This window comes from Athene cunicularia, assembly GCF_003259725.1.
Source record: "Athene cunicularia isolate RWA chromosome 18 unlocalized genomic scaffold, athCun1 chr18_part1, whole genome shotgun sequence".
Lineage (NCBI taxonomy): Eukaryota > Metazoa > Chordata > Aves > Strigiformes > Strigidae > Athene > Athene cunicularia.
The window spans coordinates 1,232,199-1,254,259 of record NW_020799123.1 but is presented as its reverse complement, the minus strand read 5'-3'; the positions used below and the strand labels follow the sequence as shown (position 1 = coordinate 1,254,259).

General features: G+C 43.5%; 1 protein-coding gene across 1 annotated transcript in view; it reads right to left on the bottom strand.

Annotated features, from left to right (window-relative positions):
- Positions 1-22,061, bottom strand: part of DNAH9 (dynein axonemal heavy chain 9) — a 206,644-nt gene that overhangs the window by 72,271 nt on the left and 112,312 nt on the right. Inside the window, exons 52-56 of the mRNA XM_026861253.1 lie at positions 12,523-12,711; positions 10,973-11,208; positions 8,771-8,893; positions 5,347-5,551; positions 139-303 (exon numbers count right to left, since the gene is read on the bottom strand). Coding sequence (XP_026717054.1) covers positions 139-303; positions 5,347-5,551; positions 8,771-8,893; positions 10,973-11,208; positions 12,523-12,711 — 918 coding nt within the window. The remainder of the gene's footprint in view (positions 1-138; positions 304-5,346; positions 5,552-8,770; positions 8,894-10,972; positions 11,209-12,522; positions 12,712-22,061) is intronic.

Here is a 22,061-nt window from a genome sequence, read left to right as displayed (position 1 = left end):
TCAATTTATACCACTTTATATTCTCTACTCAGCAGAAAGGGCAGAGATGGGCAGAGTAAAGAAGTTACATTCCACCCAGAAATCCTTAAATATAACATCACACACATGCTTTTCTCTAGGCTATCACTGGTTTTGTACCTTCTCTTCAATTTCTGCAGCTGTCTGTTTAGTGATCTCCAAGTTCTCCACCAATGCTGTGTCTCCCAGGAAGTTCCCAGACGCTGATGACAGCCGAGAGAGCAAGTTGTCCTCTAACGTTTTCAAGGTGATTTTGAATCCATTCTGTTGCTTTGTGAGATCAGACTGCAAATAATAAATTCAGACAGTTTTAGCCACAAAACACACAGTAAAGTGTAAGAGATTAACCACCTTCACATGGGAACAGGCTTCTAACTGACAACTGCCAGAGTCCAATATGGCTAACTCCCGCTCTCTGTGACTCCTGGACATGGGCAGAGGTCTGGGATCACTCCATACCCAACAAGCCATCGAATCAGAGAAACCTTGAACAGTACAGAAAGCACCAGGAGAACTGAGCCCTTTCACTGGAATACATTAAAATGCCGGAAATGAATCAGGAGGAAAAGACCTTTATCCCCCATCTCAAACATATATCCTGCATCTCTGTTTTAGAAGTATCTATTGGGATCAAGTCAGCCCAGATAGTCCCTTTTGCTTCTCACCCCTCCTGGTGAAACTCATGTCACTACACACCAACACCAGTCACACCAGCAATGAGGACCACAGGGTTAACACCTGATGGCTGAAACAACAGCAAGGTCACTTGGGTCCAGAGATGAGCACAACATATCTCAGGCTCCGAACCAAGGGCAAAGTCACAGCCTCACATGGATTCTGCTCCCATTTGTATTCTGACCTCGATATCTCACTGGGACCAGTGGCTTACTGTGATAGAATCTGTACTTGCAGAGTCCCCCTGCCAGAGGATTTGAAAACTCAGCACAAAGACAGCCAAGCAGATACAGACCAGTAACAACCATCTTGCCTCAAGGGCAGATCTTCTGAATTATAGTGCAAATGCCTCCAATTTCTGTGAAATGCCCGCTTAGTTCTCCCCAGACACTTGTTCCATTTCCCTCTCTTCTGCAGAAATACCAGTCATTAACGCTGTTCACTGTGGAAACAAAGACTCTCATCTGGCTTCTTTCTGAACTGATCCTCCAGAATAGGCTTTCTCCCATGAAATGTGATTGCCCTATTCTATGTGTTTGCTCTGGGAAATGGCATCTTTCTTGGATTTCAGGTATATTATGTTATTCCACTGTATGGTCTTATTGTGAATGCCTATTTTTAGCATTATCACAGAAAACATCCTGTGGGAAAGCTGTGCATCTGATTTGGATGCTGCTAAGATACAAGCCTGGTGACTATTCTCTACATAAATGAAGTCAATTGCTAACACCCTGGTACGTAAAACACTACTGTGTGACACAGTTTTCAATCCTCAGACTGTATTTAAGTGACACAACCAAGAAATTCAAGTAACTTGCGAAACAGTGTTTTATAGCCCTGAAAAAAATAGCCAGCTCCGTGAAGTAGCAGACGTGGTACACATGGAATTAAGACAAGTTCTGTGCCACAATGACTGGCACATAACAGATTCAGTGTCATAAGTCAAGTGATTTAATGCTCCAAAGACAGTTTTTGGAAAACATACCTACACATTCCAACCACCTAGTGGGTCTGGAAGAGCCCCAGAAATGGGAAAAGTGACCCTACATCTCTTCCAATTCCACAACACATAAGGGAACAGCATTTGCTCTGTTGTCATATTTTCAAGCAGATTAACTAACTCTTTCATTAATAAGTCATCTTTCAATATTTGGGCTGAAATTTCATATACTTGCTGCACATACATGCCTTCCATGTTAATGTCAACCCAAGTATTCAGCAGAGTGTGCACTGAAGCACGGTTTTTATTGGTATTTCAGCCATAAATGGCTGCTTTTAAAGGCCTGTTCTGTAGACATCGCACACAGGAGTTTGCCCATGGTGGTAAATATTTTACAAGTTTTGAAACAGAAAACTAACATGGCTAATTTTGTGTGTTCCTGTCATTCAAGCATAGCATGACCTGAAAAATGACATTTTGCAAGCGATTATTCCAGACCATGGACTGTAAGCCCTGGAGTTATTAATGAGGATATGTGTGATTTTTGCTCCAATAGCTTGTAATCACCACAAAATTTCTGAAACACACCCTCAGAAGTGCATACAAGGCTATATTCCCCACAACAGCCTGCATCTGTCGCAGCTATACCATGCTCTTGTTCTCAGCAGGAGCAAGGTCATAATTTCTTATTTCTGCAGTGGAGCTCGTTATCTGTTATTTCACAGTTGATATATAACAGCACTACTTCTGGGACACAGGTTACCCTGAGAGCCTTCAAAATTTCATTCCATGAAAAAAAAAAAAAAAGTTCACCAGAGATACAGGCCAGTTTTCCAAGGTTCACTACCAACCACTTCCCAGCTCAGCTACAGTAGTCACCTTCCTCTCCTTGTCCTTTCTGCTCATTTTATTGTATTATTTTACCATCACAAAACAGAGGAATAAAAAATTCCTGTGTTTTTCTGTCCACTCCTGCAGAGAACCTTCTTTCCTAAATAAGAACCTCAACAGTGTCCATCACAGCCTGAGTGTGCAGGGACTTTCACACATCCCTTATGTACTGAATCAGCAAGGCATGACCCTACCTCATGGCTTATTCACCTATAGCTTGGGACACAGCTACCTAAATATTCTTCTTAAAGCTGTTCTCTGCACTAAACAGACAATGAATTTGAGGAAAATGCCATTTGAGACACTTCAGTCCAAACAGTGAAGTCTGATGAAGGTGGAAGATACTTGAAATCAGCCCTGGTAAGACTGTGGACCACAGGCAGTGCCACCAGCACATGAACCACAGTCATCCTTGCAAAAGAAAGTTGCAAACAAGACTAGTTAAAGGCCAGAGGGTTTGTACTGACCTAAGAAGGAAGGTCTGAGGACTTGGCTTTGCTTGCCTTAGCCTAAACTGGTTTCAGCTTCTCTTAGTTGCGATTCTCACAGCCAGGTCACTACTGCCTTAACCTGTTTTAGCCTGGCTTTAACTTAATGTCAGAGCAAGTAGTTATTCTGGACAGATTGATCTGTCTCTAGAACCAAAATATGGTAGAGTGCAAATGTGGTCTCAGACTCTGAACACACATTGTAACAAGAGTGCAGCCCTGTGAATCAGATAAAGATAAGAAGGAACAGAAAGACTGAGTAACTGGGAATCAATGAAGAAAAAGATTATGAAAATGGATTGTGTTGAGAAAACATTTAGAAAATGCTAGTGTTATCATAATTGGATTAATAATAGCTGTTTGATGAATTTTGATTAGGTTATTAACAATAAATTCTGGGCTCCACATAAAAGATGTGCTCCATCTTTGCCCATAACATGGTTTTGAGCTCAGTAACTGTTGTGTAGGAGTCACCTCTACCTGCCCACAAGACAGAGCCCTAAACCTTCCCCAGGCACCAAACGCCTGTCTCTTTTGTCCCAAGGTAGAGAGGATGGACTGAAACACACTTAGAGAGGTGGCCTCTCCTTTGGGGAATCCAAAGATTAAAATCTGCATCTTCAGGTAGCTACTCCAGCTACCAGACAACAGCCCTTGGGGCTTTTTTCACATCAGTAAATAGATGAGGGTCAGAAGAAGGTACTGAGCCCCTGGCCAGCTGTCATCCACAGAGGTCAGTGCACCTGCTGCCATTGCTAGCCCCCCTCAACATGGCTAAGAAAACAAGTCTCTGCTTTTATCCCATCAGGGAAGAGACTTTTTTGACTGATTATTCCTCATCCAGCAGAACATCGTGAACAGAGCCTGGTTTTCTCCTCCCTGATACCTGCTGGGCAGCAGGACGGTAGTAGGAGGGAATTAGATGAGAGGGAGAGAAGAGAGAGTGGGCTATGGTATTATCTTGCTGTGGTGATATAGAGAAAAAGGTCTTAAATATTCTTAAAGAAAAATAAAATTACATCCCACACCAAACTGTACCTGCTTAGTGCTTTCTGAAGTGAGACTACAGTCCCATACCCCCTGCATCTGGTGACATAGCTGGCACCCAGGGACGCACTTCCTGGCCCTGTGCCCAACCTCCTTCTTCCACAACACGCACACCCTGAAGAAGCAGGGACTTCAAAAGACGTGATCCTTAATACACATCATTTTCACTGTTTTCTAATACACAGTTCTTTTACAGCATGGGAGGAAAGTGCTGCTGATTCTGAGTTACTATGTTCAGAGCCTAACTGTGGATCTGTTGACTGCACATGATATTGAATTTGTCTTTCTTATTGTGACAGCAACCATTAACAGCAATGCTGACAAGGCTAAACGGAACAGTCCTTAACATAACAGCAGTTAATAACACCACTATGCAAATCGTGGTCATCCCCCCAGCCCCCTTCAGTGCACATCAGCAAAGGAAAGCAGCGGTTTGTAGCGTTTGTGTGAGGGGTGCCTGATCAAGAGGCTTTGGGTCTCTCACTGTCCCAGTGAGATAGCCACAGCTTCCATATTAAATCAGTTCATTATGTATTTTTGATGCCATCTTTTGGCTCGTTAGCACATGAGCCTGGTTAAAACTAAATGCATCATTAAGGCTGCACGGCTTACATACTTTAGAAGCTCATTAAATGAAAAGATTATTACAAAACTGGCCTGGCCTGACTGAACATGTGCAGTAAATTTATTCCCACTCTTAGTAAATATTTAGTATTATATGTATTCGTTACATTGTTAAATGTGCCATCAGAACAAAAGATTTTCTTTTAAAAATTATCTTGAAACTGAAGCTGTTCTTATTAAAAGAGAGAGAACATTTTGGCCTGCTACAAACAAGTGGGAGGAAGAACCAGAATGGAAAAATATCATTGCCAGCCTCACAATATTCACAATGGGAATCCTATACCATAAATGCCTAAAATTAAGTGAGACTAATCCTACCTCCAAAATTAAATCTGTGATGTCCAGCAAAGCTTGACATAATGAGAATTTAACTTTCTATTTCCAATAGTAGGAAAAGAAAGAGATTCTTATCCAAGTTTTTGGAGAAAAAAACAATTGAAATTCTAGTTTAAGCATTCAAAAAAATACCAAGAAAGCAAAAGACAGAAGAAAAGAATTTCTTGGTTTTCGTCATTTAAGGTAAATCCCCTGATTTTATGATGAGTTCAGCAATCTCAAAGATGAAAAATTATGTTTTAAATTACAATAATAATTAATATTCTTATTAATGTTGTCATTATAATTATTTATACTCGCTCCCAGTGTAAACTCCCAGCTAGTGACCTTAAGCTCTTCCAAATCAGGCCTCTCCATGTTGACCACAGCTGCAAGCAGCTGGTCCTCCAAGCCATCTCGCGTGACAGTGAAGTTGATGAGGGTGCACTGTGCCTGCAGCTCGGGTTGGAAATGAGGGTTTGCCAGCTTTGTGTGGAGGATGAGACGGAAAGCAGGGTTGAAGTCACACTCCTTGTCCCCGATCTTAATGTACCTAAAAATTAAAGCAAAAGGAGCATGAGCGCACGTCTTCTCCAGGACATTTCACCCAAAGACAAATGGTGGTATCAGTCAATGGCATCTACCAGCATGGGACACTGCACTCTTCACACAGAAATCACTATTAAAGCAAAAAGCATTTAAAATTTGACATACCTGAATCACTTCTGATTAGAATAAAAACCCCAGACAGTTGCCACGGAGGTTTGGATCTATTTGAGAAGGCTCAACATTTTCTAGCAGCAGGATAGCGAGTTCAACCATGAACCCTCCTTGTTTTTTACAGAGGCTGTATTCTACCTAAAGTTGGAGTTACATGTAGGAAAAGCCCCTCATCATTGAAATTTTAACTAGCCACAGTTAAAACTGCCTGGTCTGTTGGCTCAGATCAGGCCAACTCTGTGGTCACACTGAGCTTGAGCAACGAAGTCAGGTTAGGAGAGTGGCTGGTTGCCATTCCTGGGAGGTAAAATCAACCCAGGAAACCCAACCTTCTCCTGTTCTGTATTTCTGACATCAAGTCTAAATCTTACAGAGACCTTAGGAATCAATGTACTCTTATCTCAAGTTTAGCAGTGTCTATGGGAAGCAGAGACAAAGAGAAACTGTAAATGCCTTCAGGGATGCAGATGGACTGTTATGGGAACAGTGGCGTTATCACGGGAATTTGAATACACTTTCCAGCCAACCATCAGCTCACTAGGTGCCCTCTTGGCCATCTCAATTGCTTTTACAGCTGTGAAACTGAGGCAGAGTGAAATCCCACAGTACACACAGCTCACAGCAGCACCCAGAAACACTGCTGAGAAACCCAGCTTCAAAAAACCTTCTTGCTCTGGGACTACCAGATCTACCTGGGGGGTTTGGGCTCATGTCTGGGAAACACAAAACCCACAGACTTGTTATTTGATTTATGACTTATTTTCCCTTTCTTAGGGAACATGTGATCTCACAGGGAGTTTCGAGAGCAAAGACATACAGTCACAAAAGGGGATGACTGAGGTTTTTACTGTAGAGGGGCTCAGGAGTCCCACAACCTCTGCTGTACCCCCATCTCTGCTTTCAAACGTTTCAATCCCCTTTACTGGGACCATCATTCACTCCAAAATGATCCTTCCCTTCCACCCTGCAGCTGAACCCACAATCAGCCACCCTTCTCATGATGTTTTCCCCTGCAAACTTTACAGACAGTTTGCCTTTCCCAGCAGTTTGCATCATCCTAGGATATTTTAGGCAAGTAAGGAAATGATCCTCAAAGAACTTAAGGAATGTGAAAGGCAAAGCTTAACAGGCTTTCTGTTATTTACTGCACAAAGCCAAGAGCAGGACTGCACTGTGAGGCACTGTAGCAGGCACAGAGGTCAGCCCACGCCGGGCTCCGACGAGCAGCAAAGCTGTCGGCAGCAGAGACATTTAAAAGCCCGAACAATGTGCATCCTTCTGAAGGCAGATGACTCCACTCTGGGAAAGGCAGCAAAACAACGTCAAAAAAGTCCTTGAATCGGATTCAGTGCTGATCATGAGTGTGGTAGGTTAACACCAGGTGCCCACCAAAGCTGCTCTATCACTCCCGTCCTCAGCTGGACAGGGGAGAGAAAATAAAACAATAGGCTAATGGGTAGAGATAAGAACAGAGGGATCATTCACCAGTTACCATCACTGGTAAAACAGGCTTGACTTGGGGAAAAATCAATTTAATTTATTATCAGTAAAATCAAGTTAGATAATGAGATATAAAACCAAATCACAAAACACCTTCCCCCTACCCCTCCCTTCTTCCCCAGCTTAACTTCATTCCTGATTTCTCTACCTCTTCTCCCTGAGTGTCACAAGGGGGCAGGGAATGGAGGTTGCAGTCAGTTCATCACCCGTTGTCTCTGCTGCTCCTTCCTCCTCAGGGGGAGGACTTCTCACACACTTCCCCTGCTCCAGTGTGGGCTCCCTCCCACAGGAGATGGTCCTCCATTCACTTCTCCAATGTCAGTCCTTCCCACAGCTTGCAGCTCTTCCCGACCTGCTCCAGCATGGGTCCCTTCCACAGGGTGCAGTCCCTCAAGAACAGACTGCTCCAGCGTGGGTCCCCCACAGGGCCACAAGTCCTGCCAGAAAACCTGCTCCAACTTGGGCTCTTCCCCCTCCACAGGTCCTGCCAGGAGCCTGCTCCAGCGCAGGTTCTCCATGTTGTCACAGCCTCCTTCATGCATCCCCCTGCTCTGCTGTGGGGTCCTCCCCGGGCTGCAGGTGGAGATCTGCTCCCCTGTTAACCTCCATGGGCTGCAGGACACAGCTGCCTCACCACGGGCTGCCCCATGGGCTGCAGGGGAACCTCTGCTCCAGCACCTGGAGCATCGCCTCTCCCTCCTTCTTCTTTGATCTTGGTGTCTGCAGAGTTGTTTCTCAAATATTCTCACTCCTCTCTTTGGCTACCTTTGCCCAGTTGCACAGCTTTTCCCCCTTCTTAAATACATTATCCCAGAGTCACTACCACTGCTGCTGATGGGCTCAGCCTTGCCCAGCAGCAGGTCCATCATTGGCTCTACTGGACATAGTTGAAACTTCTAGCAGCTTCTCACAGAAGCCACCCCTGCAGCCCCTCTGCTACCAAAACCTTGGCACACAAACCCAATCCCATAAGGTTTTATTTGTTGCCATTATTTGAGCATACACTAAAAATGTGCTTATTTCACTTCACATGCAGAAAGAAGGAAAAGGTGCACTCCCTTGCTGCCCCTTTCACTGACCTCCTCTCAGCTGGAGGCTGACCAGCAGCTGCCATGGAGAACTTGACCTCGTTAAGAAACACTTATATATTCTTAATGCTTAAACCTGTAGCTGTATTCATAAGCAGTGCATAGTGTTTGTTAAAATTCAAGGTTACTTTTTCTTCAGAGTGGCAATACCTATTTTGGTAATAATTCAGTGTCAGGATGGCCAATTACAGACACCAAGGTCACTATACAAAAGGAGGATTACAGGTCTCTCTTTTATATGAGGTTTGAATGATACTGTCCAACAAAATGAAAAATCTAGGTTTATTTCAAAGCCATCCTATGACTGAATTACCTGTGATTGCCTGATTCAAAATGCCCTCACTTCTGAAGGCAGCATATTAGCGTTGCTGTATATGAACACCCACAATGTGAGGTCAGGAATAGAAAGCACCACGGCACAAAGAACCCATTCACACATGGCATTAAACCTCCCCAAAACTCACCTTCCTTTCTTGATTGTCTCTCGCCCCAGCAATGGCCCCAGAACAGGATCCACAGATTCCTCCAGGTTTTCAATCAAAACCAGTTCTCCCGCAGACAGGGCTCGTTCTATAGTGTCCAAATACCTGTGGGAAACAGCATTTTTACCCGCCACAGCAAGGCTGGATGTGTGCTTTGCAGTAAGGAAGATGCAAGGGGAACAGAGGGGGGCTCCACACGGCGATGGCAGCTACATACACATGACAGCAGTTGCAAGAGAGAAAGAGGGGTAAGATGGTGCCAACATATGGCACAGAAAGCTGCACTGGCAGACTCTTGGCTGTCCAACAGAGAAACAGACCTCCCAAAGTCAAGGAATAATAACTGTGTCTTCTTTCTCGATAAAAGGGCATGGACATCAGTGAATAAAGATGGGACAATTTGGAGTTATTTTTAGCAAATACTGTTTCCCCCAGAAGCTACTGGTGCAGTTAATCTTGCATAAAAGCAAGGATGAAGAGCAGGTTTCATCTCCCTTTTGCCCAGGGTTTAGGGTCATGTTTAAGACAGCTTCCTTCCTCACGAGGGAACTGGACCCCTTTGCCCAGTGCCTAACTGTGAAACAGGGATGGCCCTGCATTGGGATACTTTGTATTGGGAAGGGCAAGGTCAAGTGCTTGTGCTCTCTCCTTTGGGACTGGTCTGCACTTCACACAACTTCTCTGCAAAGAGGAGAGCAGGGCCTTGGGCAGGTGGTGAGGATGCTCCAGGCCCCCTTACAGCATCACTGTTACACTGAATCACTCCAACTAAATCCACTGGCTAAAAGGTTCCTCATCTAAGCTAGAAAGTTTGGGACCTCAAGAGGTGATAGAAAGATCTAAGACAAGAAGTTCAGAGTGACCTTTAGGCCTGACCTTTGAAGTAATATGTTGACACAATGCATACCCTATCCTTGATCAGCAGCACCCATTTTTCTGAGACCAGGAATATTTTATATGAAGAAACAGTCAGTTGAAAGCAAAGAAGCGCCATTCCCCAGATGATGAAACATTCCCTTATTTACTGTAATAGGGCAGTGAATGATGCTTTTAGCCAATGGCCTGAGACATCACAGCAACACACTAAACTCCCCTCTTAGAGTACCTGGCAGCCTGGTGTGTGGCCAGGGAGGGAGGGGAAAAAGAGATGTTGTGTTTGCACAGCAAGCAGCAATGGCAGCGTACATCCCCCTCTTGTTCAACCATGGAGTTCTGTATTTAGGTGTCTCCTCTGGGATCCTTACTCTTCCACAGACTGCTTTGAATAACTGTAAGGCATGGTGGCCAGGTTGGCCACGGAACAGAAATTTGCTCTAATGGAAAATGACCTGTATTTTCATCACACACAAGATCAAATCTATTAATTTCTTGCTATTTTCTATGAGGAAAATTGAGGAGTTGCCAACAAAACAACTTAGGCAACCCCAAGATATCTCCAAATCTACATGAATTATAATCACCAAGCTTGGGTCACTCATCTGTTGCCAATACTTTGCTATGTAATAAAAAACCAATAATCTCAGTGCTCATACTCAAGCAGGGATTTGATTCGGTGTCTGCTCTATCCCAGCTGGGACTCCTCAGTAGAGAGTAGAAATAGGTGCAAAGGGAGACATCAGAAGACTGGTCTGTGCGCTGACCAGAGAGAAGAGCCCGGAGCAGAAAAGCCTTCCCATAAAAGATTTAGCCAGATCAATGCTGGGGTGCTGCAATGAGAACCTCCTTGATGGTGCTAGTGTGGGAGCAGAGTTAGCCCAACTGGTCTTCAGCACATGGTAACCCTCATAACAGCTTCACCCTCCATGCCCAGGCCCTCTCTCTTCTTCCAAGATGTAGGAAGCCCTACTCACCCTCCTGGGTGAAACCGAGTCAGGACACGACACAGAAGATAAGCCTGATGGAAGATGCCATAGTACTACACGTAGCCTCCAGCGCATAGCACTCTCCAGTCTCAGTTTCAGAGAAGTTTCTATGGTAACTGAGACAAGCAGTAAATAGACCCTCTATTTAATGAGAAATCTCTATCATTTTGGTAATGAATAAGCAGCTAATGTTCAAATACATTTGAGGGTTTTCCTCAATGTAATTGGCTCAGATGGTTGCAGTTAAATATACATTGCTCATCAAGTATGACAGACAGATAACCATTAAAGGGTATTATTATGTGATAAGGCTGATGCTTACCCCTTCTGCCCAATTCGGATCACTTGGAGGTCTTCACCATACTTTGTTTTAATCCATTTGATACCCTGCAGCTGGGGATCCACCATGAGGGGCCAGCGCTCACAGTTGGTGAGAATGGTGGCATTTTCAGTAGACATCCGATCAGCTGGCAGGCCCTCATTCTGCCAGGCTGCCACATCAGCATCGTCTGTCAGCATGGTCAGAGGATCGAGGGATGGAGTTACAGGGATTGGCACCTGGGAGGAAAGGAGAAATGCTTCCTAGCGTGCCAGCGGTGAGTGCAACTTAAAGCATATTCCAGAGATGAGCAAAGAAAAAACTTCAAGAAAAGTTAGTTTAATTAAAAACTGATGTCATGTTTATCAGTAACTTCCCATCCTACAGGATAGTTTTAATCTAGCATTGTTTCCCAATCCTGTTGTGAATGAACACAAATTATGCAAGCAACCCAAAGATTTTTGCCTGCAGAGCACTAAACACCCCAAAGGGCCACAGCCCAGCCAGGCAGGCTCAGATCATTCTCTGCTGTGTACAAGCTCTCTGAGATGACAGCTTGGAAGAATATAATTAACACCCTCATAAACCTGCTGTTGTGTTGCAAAACAGGATTAGCAGTTCCAGAAACACTTCTCTGACACGGGAGGCCATTTCTGGTTGTGACAATCAGAAAGCTATCTGTGCCAGTTATCTGAGCAGAATAGGCCTTTAATTGCCCATTAGAAATACAGGCACTTCCTTGAAATTTCTAAGCAGAGTCAGGACATTTTTGGAACAATATTGCATTTCTTAACTAAATTTTTGGCTTTGTATTAAGAAATGCAAAGTGAAGTTTTTGGTCTCTCATCCTAAGGAACAAATCAGTTTTTTAATTTGGGCATCACTGTCCCATTGTGACCTTATTCAAAAGCTTCTTGGCATTTCACCAGTAACTGGCACCACATCCAGTTACTGTACTGACATGCAAAATTCAGTGCTGCAGGAGACTGAGCACTTCCATTTACTGATGTACAAGAGGACCTGTTAAAAATTAGTGGACTATTAAACAAGTTGGAAGCATAACAGTCTCCATCTGGTCCAAACAGCAAGACATAGGTAAAACCAGCTGAGAGACATGGCAAGCATGAACAGAGTTTGTGTCCAGCATGAAGAACCATCTGGAGTTTTTCCAAGCCTACTAGAGAGCTGGCACTGAGCTCTGCCTGCTCTGAGCAGTTCCTTATCCATACTACCTCCCTCCTTCTAGGCCATCCCTGATACCTGGTTAAAACTGCCCAGCATTGGTACTGGGCTCCATGTTTGGGTTGCTGCATCAGGGTTTTTTCTCTGTACATGGAGGAATGGGGTCACTTGCATGGAGCAAGGACACCACTACATCTTCCTCAGAGAGGAGTATATCAAGTATGTCTACATCATGCTCCTCGACCCAACTTGGTGGAGATACAGGGATGCCCCTCATTTGGGGGATCCCCTCACTTGGGGGATCTACTGTGGACATCAGAATGTAATGTTAATTCCAGTAACAACAGCTTCTCAGAGAAATCAGGGCTTACTTTTAGTTGCTGCAAATACGGCTTCCAGATTCCATCCAGGAGGTCTTGACGGTATTTCTTGGTGAAGTAGCCCAGGTAGGAGACAAAGGCTGTAATCAGCAAGATATCTCCACACAAGGTGCTCTCTTGCTGTTTGAAGTCCTTCACAGCTTCAGCCCATCGCATGTTCTCAGAGGTGAGTCCTCCAACCTGCAATTTCCCGTCAAACTGATCATTACAGTGGTTCTTTAAGTAATACCTCAGGATCTGGCCACGCGCATACCTTGTTGCTGGAGTCACATTTGCTAAAATTTTAAACCTGGGCATGGAAATATTCAGCACAAGCAAAATTAGTGACTTTGCTAACTCATCTGTGCCATTCAGTGAAAGGTTGGTACTGCAGTCAAATCTCAGCTATCCGCCCCACAACTCCTCTAAAATCATCAAGGGAGAACACATCACTTCCCCGAAGAAATTCAGGTAAAGATATCTGCATAAGGATTTCTGAGGCAGCCTCATCAGTTGTTAATTGCCTAAATGCCACAGATTCATATCTTGTTATGCCCTCTCACTCAGAGGACTCTTCTCCAACAGCCAGAACCTTCAGCTATTTCACACAATTTATTATTACATAAGGTAGATGGGATTTTGCACAAACAGTTTAACTGAGGGCTTATCAGCTTTGAAGAGGATACAGCATCCCCTTGTAAAATAAGATATCTCTACATGCATGAACAACTTATTTGACCATGGGTATTTTTCAGGGTGCCATTGGTCCCTCACTCCTGAAGTCTTGTGAATATAAGAGTTATCCTGACATCCCCACATCCTCCCCCTTTTTTTAAAAAAAAAAAAAAAAAAAAAAAGGAAAAAACATTAGCCCTATTAACTGAGAAACACAGCTTAGAAACATGAATGGAATGCATCCTTCAGGTTCACAAGCCAGTAAAAGCCAAAATGGTTATAAGTTGGCCTCATGGACTTGAGACCAAGAATGCCAAATTTTATGGGCAAATCACAATCACTCTCCTGCTCCGAAAAGACCCATGTAATGTACAGATCCTCTCTACTCACAGGCCTCTGTTACCAGGGCCGACCAGCACTTTCTATTTTTCTTCTTTAGTGTACAGTCTGCATGAGCTAAGGGTTATTTCTCATCCTTCTCATTTCTATTAAAAATTCCTCTATATCCTTCTCTTTTGCAAACCTCCCCAAAGGGGTGCTGCAAATGTGACTACTAAGACACCGTCTCCTTCTTCCAGATCACTGTTAAAAAGGACCTGTTCTGACACAAATCCCTATGATAAGCCTTATGAACACCTTAAATAACCCTAAACTGGGTTATTTTGCTATCTTAAACCGACATGCAGAATGCAGGTCCTCAGGATGGGAAGGTACCACCTTCAGATCCTCACTGAGTTCCACCCTCACACATTCCAACTTGACCAAGTCCTATTTCTAGCAGAATCTTGCTACCTTCTGGGGGTTAGGAGCCACCTTCTGTTTTTCAACACAGTTTTACTCCTTGCCAGTTAATATCATCAGTTCTCATGCAGATACTGTCCTCCAGCTCAAACAGCTCTCCTTTCACCCTCGTGGGTACCTCTGAAATAAGGAGCTAGGAAATTAAAATAGGATATAGAAATTAGGCACTCAAGAAATGAACTTATAACTTAGTTTAGAGATAAAGATGGAAGACTTAGAGATCAGGCTATGGACTAGAGGCCTATTAGTTAAAAGATAACTAAGATTAAAATAGGATAATAGATCATAGTTGACGGGCCAGAGAGCAGAACAATATGGAAACCTTTATTAATAGAAGCTGTGAGGGAACACTTCCTGGTGGAACAGGAAGACAGCCCTAAAAACTGGTCAAACCCAACCCTATGGTCCGGCCTGAGTCCAAGAGGCTACAGAGCCTGTGCAAGAAACCGAGGGAAAAAGTTCAACAGTGAAGAAGAGGAGTTACTTCATCTCTGTGACCCCAGCCCATGACCACTGGGACACACTGCCACAGATGCAACTAGGAGGAGACTGGGGCGGAACATATGAAAAAGACTTTCAATCTCATTATAATACGAAGCGGGGATAGGTCATGTATATGTATAGGTGTATTATGAATATGTAATGCTTTCTAGCATAAAGCCAAGACAAGGTGCCACGAGAGGTGCGCACGTTTGTGGTGGAGTGATCCCCCGTGTGCCTCAGCGCTGAATAAACACACCAACTTTATAACCTTAGGGGCTGTAGAGTTGTGTTTCTGCAAGTCAACCTCCAGATGCTTTTATAAACAGCCAGTATTTTCCAGGGAATGTGCTCTGCTTTGCTAAGCAAAAGGAGTTGATCTAGTTCACTTCTGAAATGCACAACCACAGGAAGAGCTGTACCAGGCCAGGCCCAAGGTCCACCTCCTTCAGCATCTTGCCTGCTGACAGCAGCCCTTAGCAGATGATTTGGGAAGACTATGAAAATAAGCGCCTGGTAATAGTTCCTGACATAATTTCCCAGCTACTCACAACTGGAATTTTAAGGACCTTCTGAAACAGAACTTATATTTTTATGCTTAGTAGCCACTGATTATTTTTTACTTCATGACTGAACCTAAGCTGCCATGGATACTAACCAACGTTTTGACATCTACAGCACTCCGTGGCCAGGAGATACACAGTTTAGCTATGTTTTCTGTAAAAAAAAGTACATCCTTTGATGTGCTGCCTGAATTTTTCCATTTATAAAACCTGTTTGCACAGTGGAAATACAGCGAATAACCATGCTTGCAACATACCACTCAGGATTTCAAGCCCTTGACACCCCTTCTGCTGTCGCCTGTTTAGGTTGAAGAGCTTTAGCCTATTCCTCACACAGAAGCAGCATTTTGATTTTCCTTGCAATCTTTATCTTTACCAAATGAGGTAATTTTTATCATCCCTTTTTTTTCTTTTTTTGGTAACCTTCTCTGCACCATTTCCCATTCTACTACATCCTTTGAGGTAGAGCAGAGTGGGTGGAGGTACAGCTGCACATTCAAGACTTATTTAGAATGTATTTATATAGTGAGACTGTGATATTTCTCTGCTTTGTTCTCTCTTCTTTTCCTGATAAACGCTAACATTCCGTTTTGGCTTGGGTTTGGGTTTTTTTTTTGCCTCTGGGAGCACAGAGCTCACATACTCCCAGAGCTCTTAACTCTATCATTCTATTACTGAATTATAACTAGCTCAGCTTCACTTACAGGGCATGTAAAGTAAAAACTGTTTTTTCCAATACACACTACATTACATTTATCTAGCTGGCATTTCATACTTAGATTGCTTGGCATTATTTTTACAAAAATACCTCTGATGGCCTTTCTGCCTTGACAAATCTGCTCCTTTAAATTAGTGAAAACTGCCTTTTGGGCAGTCTGACTCCTTTCAGGAGGAGAAAGCATGGACACAGGTTTTCCTTGCCCCATTCAACCTCAGAGCTGTTCGAGTTGAGATACTCTTTCGAGAATGTGTATCACCATCCTCCTCACAAATCTGCAGAGGAGGTTTCCCCAGTGCCCTTTGCTGATCTCAGCACATGCCAACATTCCCTTAGCCTTGCTAGAAAGCCTTCTCTTGATATGAGTAGGATCACATCTGCTTTTACTGGGGCTACGTGACACGAAGGGCAAAGCCTGAACAAATAGATTCAAGTGGTCCTCACTGGTTGCTGGCAATGTGCTCCTGGTTCAGAGATAAACAATCTGTTATAAATCCAGTTATACATTTGATCTTGTATCACTGAATTTCATCCCATCCCTCTGATTCCCATAGCCAGACCATTCAGTTATTTCAACTACAGTCATGCTTCCTCTTCATCTGTGGGAATTCCCATTGTTATGTTCTCAGTCTTATAGGTCTGTTTTATCATGTATACCCACATTCATCACATTGAAGCATATGAAGGCTAGAAAATATCAGATAGCAGGCAGCATGGGATATACTTGCCCTGTTCCTTCTCTGCTCTGGACATTTGCTGGAGTCCAGAGAGACCCTGGTGTCAGCCCACATATCTGGTCTTATGTAATCCTACTTGTTGAAAAAGAAGCAAAGCACTACTTTTAAGTTATGGTTACTTTCAAGGATCATACCTAAATTATCCCTAATCAACTCCAGTAGCAGTGCATAGAAGTCTACTCCCTCCATCTTTTCTTTGTAGTTTTTATAAATGAAGCACCTATAGGTCTTCCCTCCAGCCTCCTTTAGGTAAATTCTCACACTATTCCCATAGCCTCTAAGACCAAGAAGTCTTTATTGATCTGATTTTCCTAATACTTGTAGGGTGTCTACATGCTCCTAATTAATTTATTGAGGTTATTTTTTATCTACTTAGGTCCTAGGAGTCTTTACTTCTCCCTTGCTTGGGTCACACACTACTGCCAGTTTTAGTATCTTAAAGAAATCCCAGGTGTCTTCCACCTCAGATCCTAGAAGTCATTGAAATTATTTGTATTTAATTTAGCAAGTAGTAAATTAAAAGCCATCTCATTTGATGACTTTTAGCTCTTTGATAATGAAGGATAGTGAACAACCATCCCCTATTCACCTTCTGCATAACTTTCATTTTATAGGCTTCTGTCATATCCATCTGCCTTACACAGGCTCTTTTCCAAAATGAAAAGTCTTAATCTATCTCCTCTCTTCCCATATGGAAGCAGTTATACACTTTATTGTAGCTTTCCTAGGTTGCCTACAGTCTTCTGAGATGGGGTAGCCCAACTGTGTTCAGCATGCAAGATGTAGGCACTGATAGGCCTGATACAATAATTGTTTAACTTGTGCTTCCTGATTTTTTTCTACCAATTACTAACTAATATACAATTTGCCTTTCTTCCTCCAGTTGAGTACCACACTGCTCTGAGAACTCTCTGTAATGACTCCAATAGCTCTTTTGTGAGTGATAATAGTGCAATTAGGACCTATCAATGTAAATGCATGATTACAATTCATTTTCCCTGCATGCATTATTTTCATTTGGCATCACTAAATTTCATCTGCCACATTAGCACATATCTACTCACAAGTACCACCCATCAGCCATTCTCCCCTTTTTGGTGCATGGATACCTAGATATTCCCTGCTCCCTGACCCTTGGACCCTGGATCATCTTCCCTAGGTCATCTAAAGTTCACAAGATGCCAAACTAATATTAAGGCACTGTATAAGTTAGGCTTGCTTTCATCCCCCTGGTTCACTTTTCAATCTAAAGCAACACTGTCTGTTAGGTGCATTCTTCATTCAGCCTCAAATGTATTTATTTAAAAGTCTGGGAACTTTTTCTGCCCATAGTCACATAGGTGACACGTCTTGCATGTCAAATAAATTGCACATCAGTAAGGGCTGTCAGGATCTATTCCTAGATCAAAGCCAGAGATAACACAGGAGATGGTGTGCATTGCACAGCAGTGAGTTCGGATGCAAGCAGTTCCTTACAAACAATGCAAAAGTGATCCATCTTTGACAGCAGTAGTAGCAAGCTGTGTGCTTTCTAACCATGCCTTTAAAAACAGCTACTGGATCTGGCACTGACATAACTTGTTCTTGTCTGCATTCACAGCTGACTGTGTTCAGTGCTCCCTCAGTTATGATGCCTGCTAGCAGCTCCTTACCACGGCAGCTCTGTCCTCTAACCAGCCAAGATGAACAGTGCTTCAAGGAACCCAACAGAGTCTCAATTCAAGATGTTCCCAGGCAATGGGGTGGGGAGATGTAACCAGCATGGCCTGGGATGCAATGTCCCTGTTCCTCCAGTATTTTTCTCCATCTGGCAAACATGATAAGATTTCACCTATCTAAATAAAAACTCCTCTAAGTGAATGGATTCTCTATTAAAACATAATACACATGCTGCAGCTCACATCCCAGCTGCAGAGACAGCTGATTTCCCAGGGACTAAGTGCTTCTCTCTTCTCCCAGCAAGTTGCATTGAACTGTAATAATTTTCACCACCAGAAGTAACCCTGGCCTTGCCCAGACTTTTAAATTATCTCCGATCCTAATAATTTCCACTGTTTTCTATATGATCTACAGTAAACAGAGACCCCTGGTAATTGTGCATCGCTGTGTGCTGTAGCACCTGGACAGAATAAGAAGCCAGAGTTACCCTTCTCTCTTTTTAACTGGGCTGGCAAGAGCCATGTCTTTCCCCATTAAAGCTCCAAACAGGAGCCCAAGAGGGTGTTCATTCAGTGATTTCGGTTCCAGACACGTGTTTGAACCAACAACCTGTGCTCATCTCTCATGTGAAATGAGAGACAGTTTCTGGATTTAGTCTGGATGGCATCCTGGCTTGTGTCAACACTAGTGTGGCCAGCAGGGACAGGGAAGGGATCTGACCCCTGTACTCGGCACTGGTGAGGCCACACCTTGATGAGGGGGTTCAGTTTTGGGCCCCTCACCCCAAAAAGGCCATTGAATGACTCGAGCGTGGCCAGAGAAGGGCAACGGAGCTGGGGCAGGGTCTGGAGCACAGGTCTGCTGGGGAGCTGCTGGGGGAACTGGGGGGTTCAGTCTGAAGAAGAGGAGGCTGAGGGGAGACCTCCTGGCCCTCGGCAACTCCCTGCCAGGAGGGTGCAGAGAGGGGGGATGAGTCTCTGGAGCCAAGAAGCCAGCGCCAGGCCCCGAGGGAATGGCCTCAAGCTGCCCAGGGCAGGGTCAGGCTGGCTCTGAGGAAGGATTTCTGTGCAGAAGGGGCTGTTGGGCGTTGGAATGGGCTGTCCAGGGCAGTGGGGGAGTCCCCATCCCTGGAGGGGTTGAAGAGTCAGGTTGAGCCAGCACTGAGGGAACTGGTAGAGTTGGGAACTGTCAGTGTTAGATTAACAGTTGGACTAGATGATCTTCAAGGTCCTTTCCAACCTAGACGATTCTGTGATTTTGCCCATCAGTGGCTAATGCTGCCTGCAGGTACTGAGGTCTAATTCACTCCAGGAGCAGGACAGCACATACCTGCAGTTGGCTGTGCAATGTGTTTTTGGCTGCATTGCAAAAGAATACAATATAAGTGAGGAGTTGGAGCCCTCAGTGTGGCAGCAAGAGATTAAACACTTCCAGCAAACTAATCACCGCTTCAAGCCTCAGGCTGGAACGCTGAAGGTGACAGTCCCTCCATCTACGCTCGGGCCCCAAGACAACAGCCATGGTGGGTCTCTGCGGGAAGCACTGTCTAGATGGCTCACGCACTACTAAGGAGGCTGCTATGTCTTTCCATCTTTTCCAAGTGTTTTTCTGGCACATTCGGGTGAAGTTAAGAGGGCTGGGAGTGAAGGAGCTGCAGAAAGATAATTTATGAGCCTATTTGCAGCATGAGGAGAGCTCCAATCATTACTCAAATCTCTTTCCAAGCCTTTGCATTTGGAGACGTGGCAACAGTAGGCACTAAACAGAACAGATATCTGTTTTTTTTCCCTTGTTTACTGTTGAACTCTTTTTTTAGACAGCACATTGTTTGGAGCAACAGGAGACTTTCAATGGTGTTTTTTTTGTTTGTGTGTACATGTGTATATTCATCTCCCAGCAAGTTATAGACAAAAACAGAATGCAAACAATCCCAATCCATCCTTCTTTGCTTTTTAAAAGCCCAGGGTTGACAAGCTCTCAGTCTCTTATCTGTTATCAACTCTTGTTACTATCAGGCTGAAAAATTTACCCAGCACAAGTGCAGCAGATGATGTTTACCAGCTATAGATCAATGAAAACATGCAGCTTTTTTCTAGCAGAATCTAGGGCATTGCCCAGCACTCATCTTCCTCACCATTGCAAAGACTCTGCCAGTCACATGATACTTCAGTTTTGTGTGATCTTACATGCAGTAATAGAGATTTGCTTCCACCTGGCTCTGCTTTTTCACTAATGATGAAAGGAAGGGTGTTTCAGCCTGGGATCAAGCATGTCCTGGCAGCAGCCAGTGGGGTAGAAGATGACAACATCGGCAAACTATGGAGAAAACAGTGTTTAGCCTCTCTCATCTATGCAGACAGACAGATGCAGATTGGGGAAGCTCTCCATGCTTTCAAACACAGAGCAAAAAATGTTTTCCAGCCTCGATGGGCGTCACCTTCACAAACACGGGAGGACGGGACCGATCATGGTCCCTGCCATGGCACTGCATCATACTTGAGCAGATGTCCAAATTCAATCTAAATGAAAATGGCTTATAAACCTCAGCAACAACAGGTAGGGCTGAACAGCAGCAATTGTATTCAAAGTAGAAAGCCTATACCCGAGTGATGTCCTTTATCTGCCCCCAAAAAATCAAACCACCCTCCTCCATCCAATTCTCTTGATGCACAGATCAGGCTGCCCGCTAATGCATCCTTTATCATTTACCCATTTCAGTTTGTTTCAGACTTGAAACCATCACCTAAACACTCTCATTTTAAGTATATATAAGAGACTGAAATAACTACAGGATTAGCCAATGTCACCCACTGGTGACTGGGCAGAGCCACACATGGTTTCTCTCATTCGCACAACACGAAATTAGAGCAGGGTGGGAAAAGCAGTTTGTGTATCACCACTTCCTAATTGCTTTAATGGTTTCAAGATTTCAAAGTTTGTTCTCCTGAAGCCTGGACAGGGAACCTTTTGCTTCCAAAACTGGTCACTAGTGCATCCCAAGAATTTCAAGAGGAAAGAAACAGGGAGGCTTTGAAGCCAAGGCAGCTAAACTGCTATACAAAATAAAACATCAGGACTGTGCCTAAACAATGAAAAAAATGCTAAGGTATTTAATAGTTAAGGATACCATCCAGCACCAGCAAAGAACATGAACAAGCACTACTTTTAAACAGGTGCTAGCCCTGAGTCTCTGAACAGCCCCAGTTAATGAGGAAGGTAAAGAACATGCTTATATATATATATAGACAAGTAAATATATTGCTGTTGTTTCACTGAGATTATACTGCCTGTGACAAAAAACTCTGCTATCAGACCACAGACTAATGCATACATCATCACAAAAACTGCAACTGCAACCAAAGGAAGTTTTTCTAAAATTTGATTCCTATGCCTTATCTTGATTTCAGAATCAAAATACTTTCTTTTAAAGGAAATTATTAAACTTTAAAAATCATGTAGGAACACACATCAAAAGTGACAACCTATATTGTTAAAGCATTTGTTCGTTTTGTTTTACAAGGACAACTTTGCTAGTATAGCTAAGCCAAAAAAACTCCCCAAAAATTCCATAATTTTTCCTTATCACAATATCACAGTTGTACCTGAATGAAGATTCACATTTTAAACCAAGAGCTCACATGCTAAGCGTGCACCTTTAAGAAACCTTGTTCTGTTTCTTACAGTGGTACTAATTGAGGGGAAATTAAGTTGTATTCAGTGTAACACATACACTTACACACACATATATTTATATGAAAAGAACTGAAACCGTAATTTCTATCTTTCTTTTTTATTAAACATTTTGTTCTCATATTTTGTGTTTGCCAACTCCTGCCACAATCTACCTCCACATCACATGTTAAATAGGATTTTGTTAGGCTGTGGAAAGAGGGGGAAATTCTCATCCTGCAAAATCTC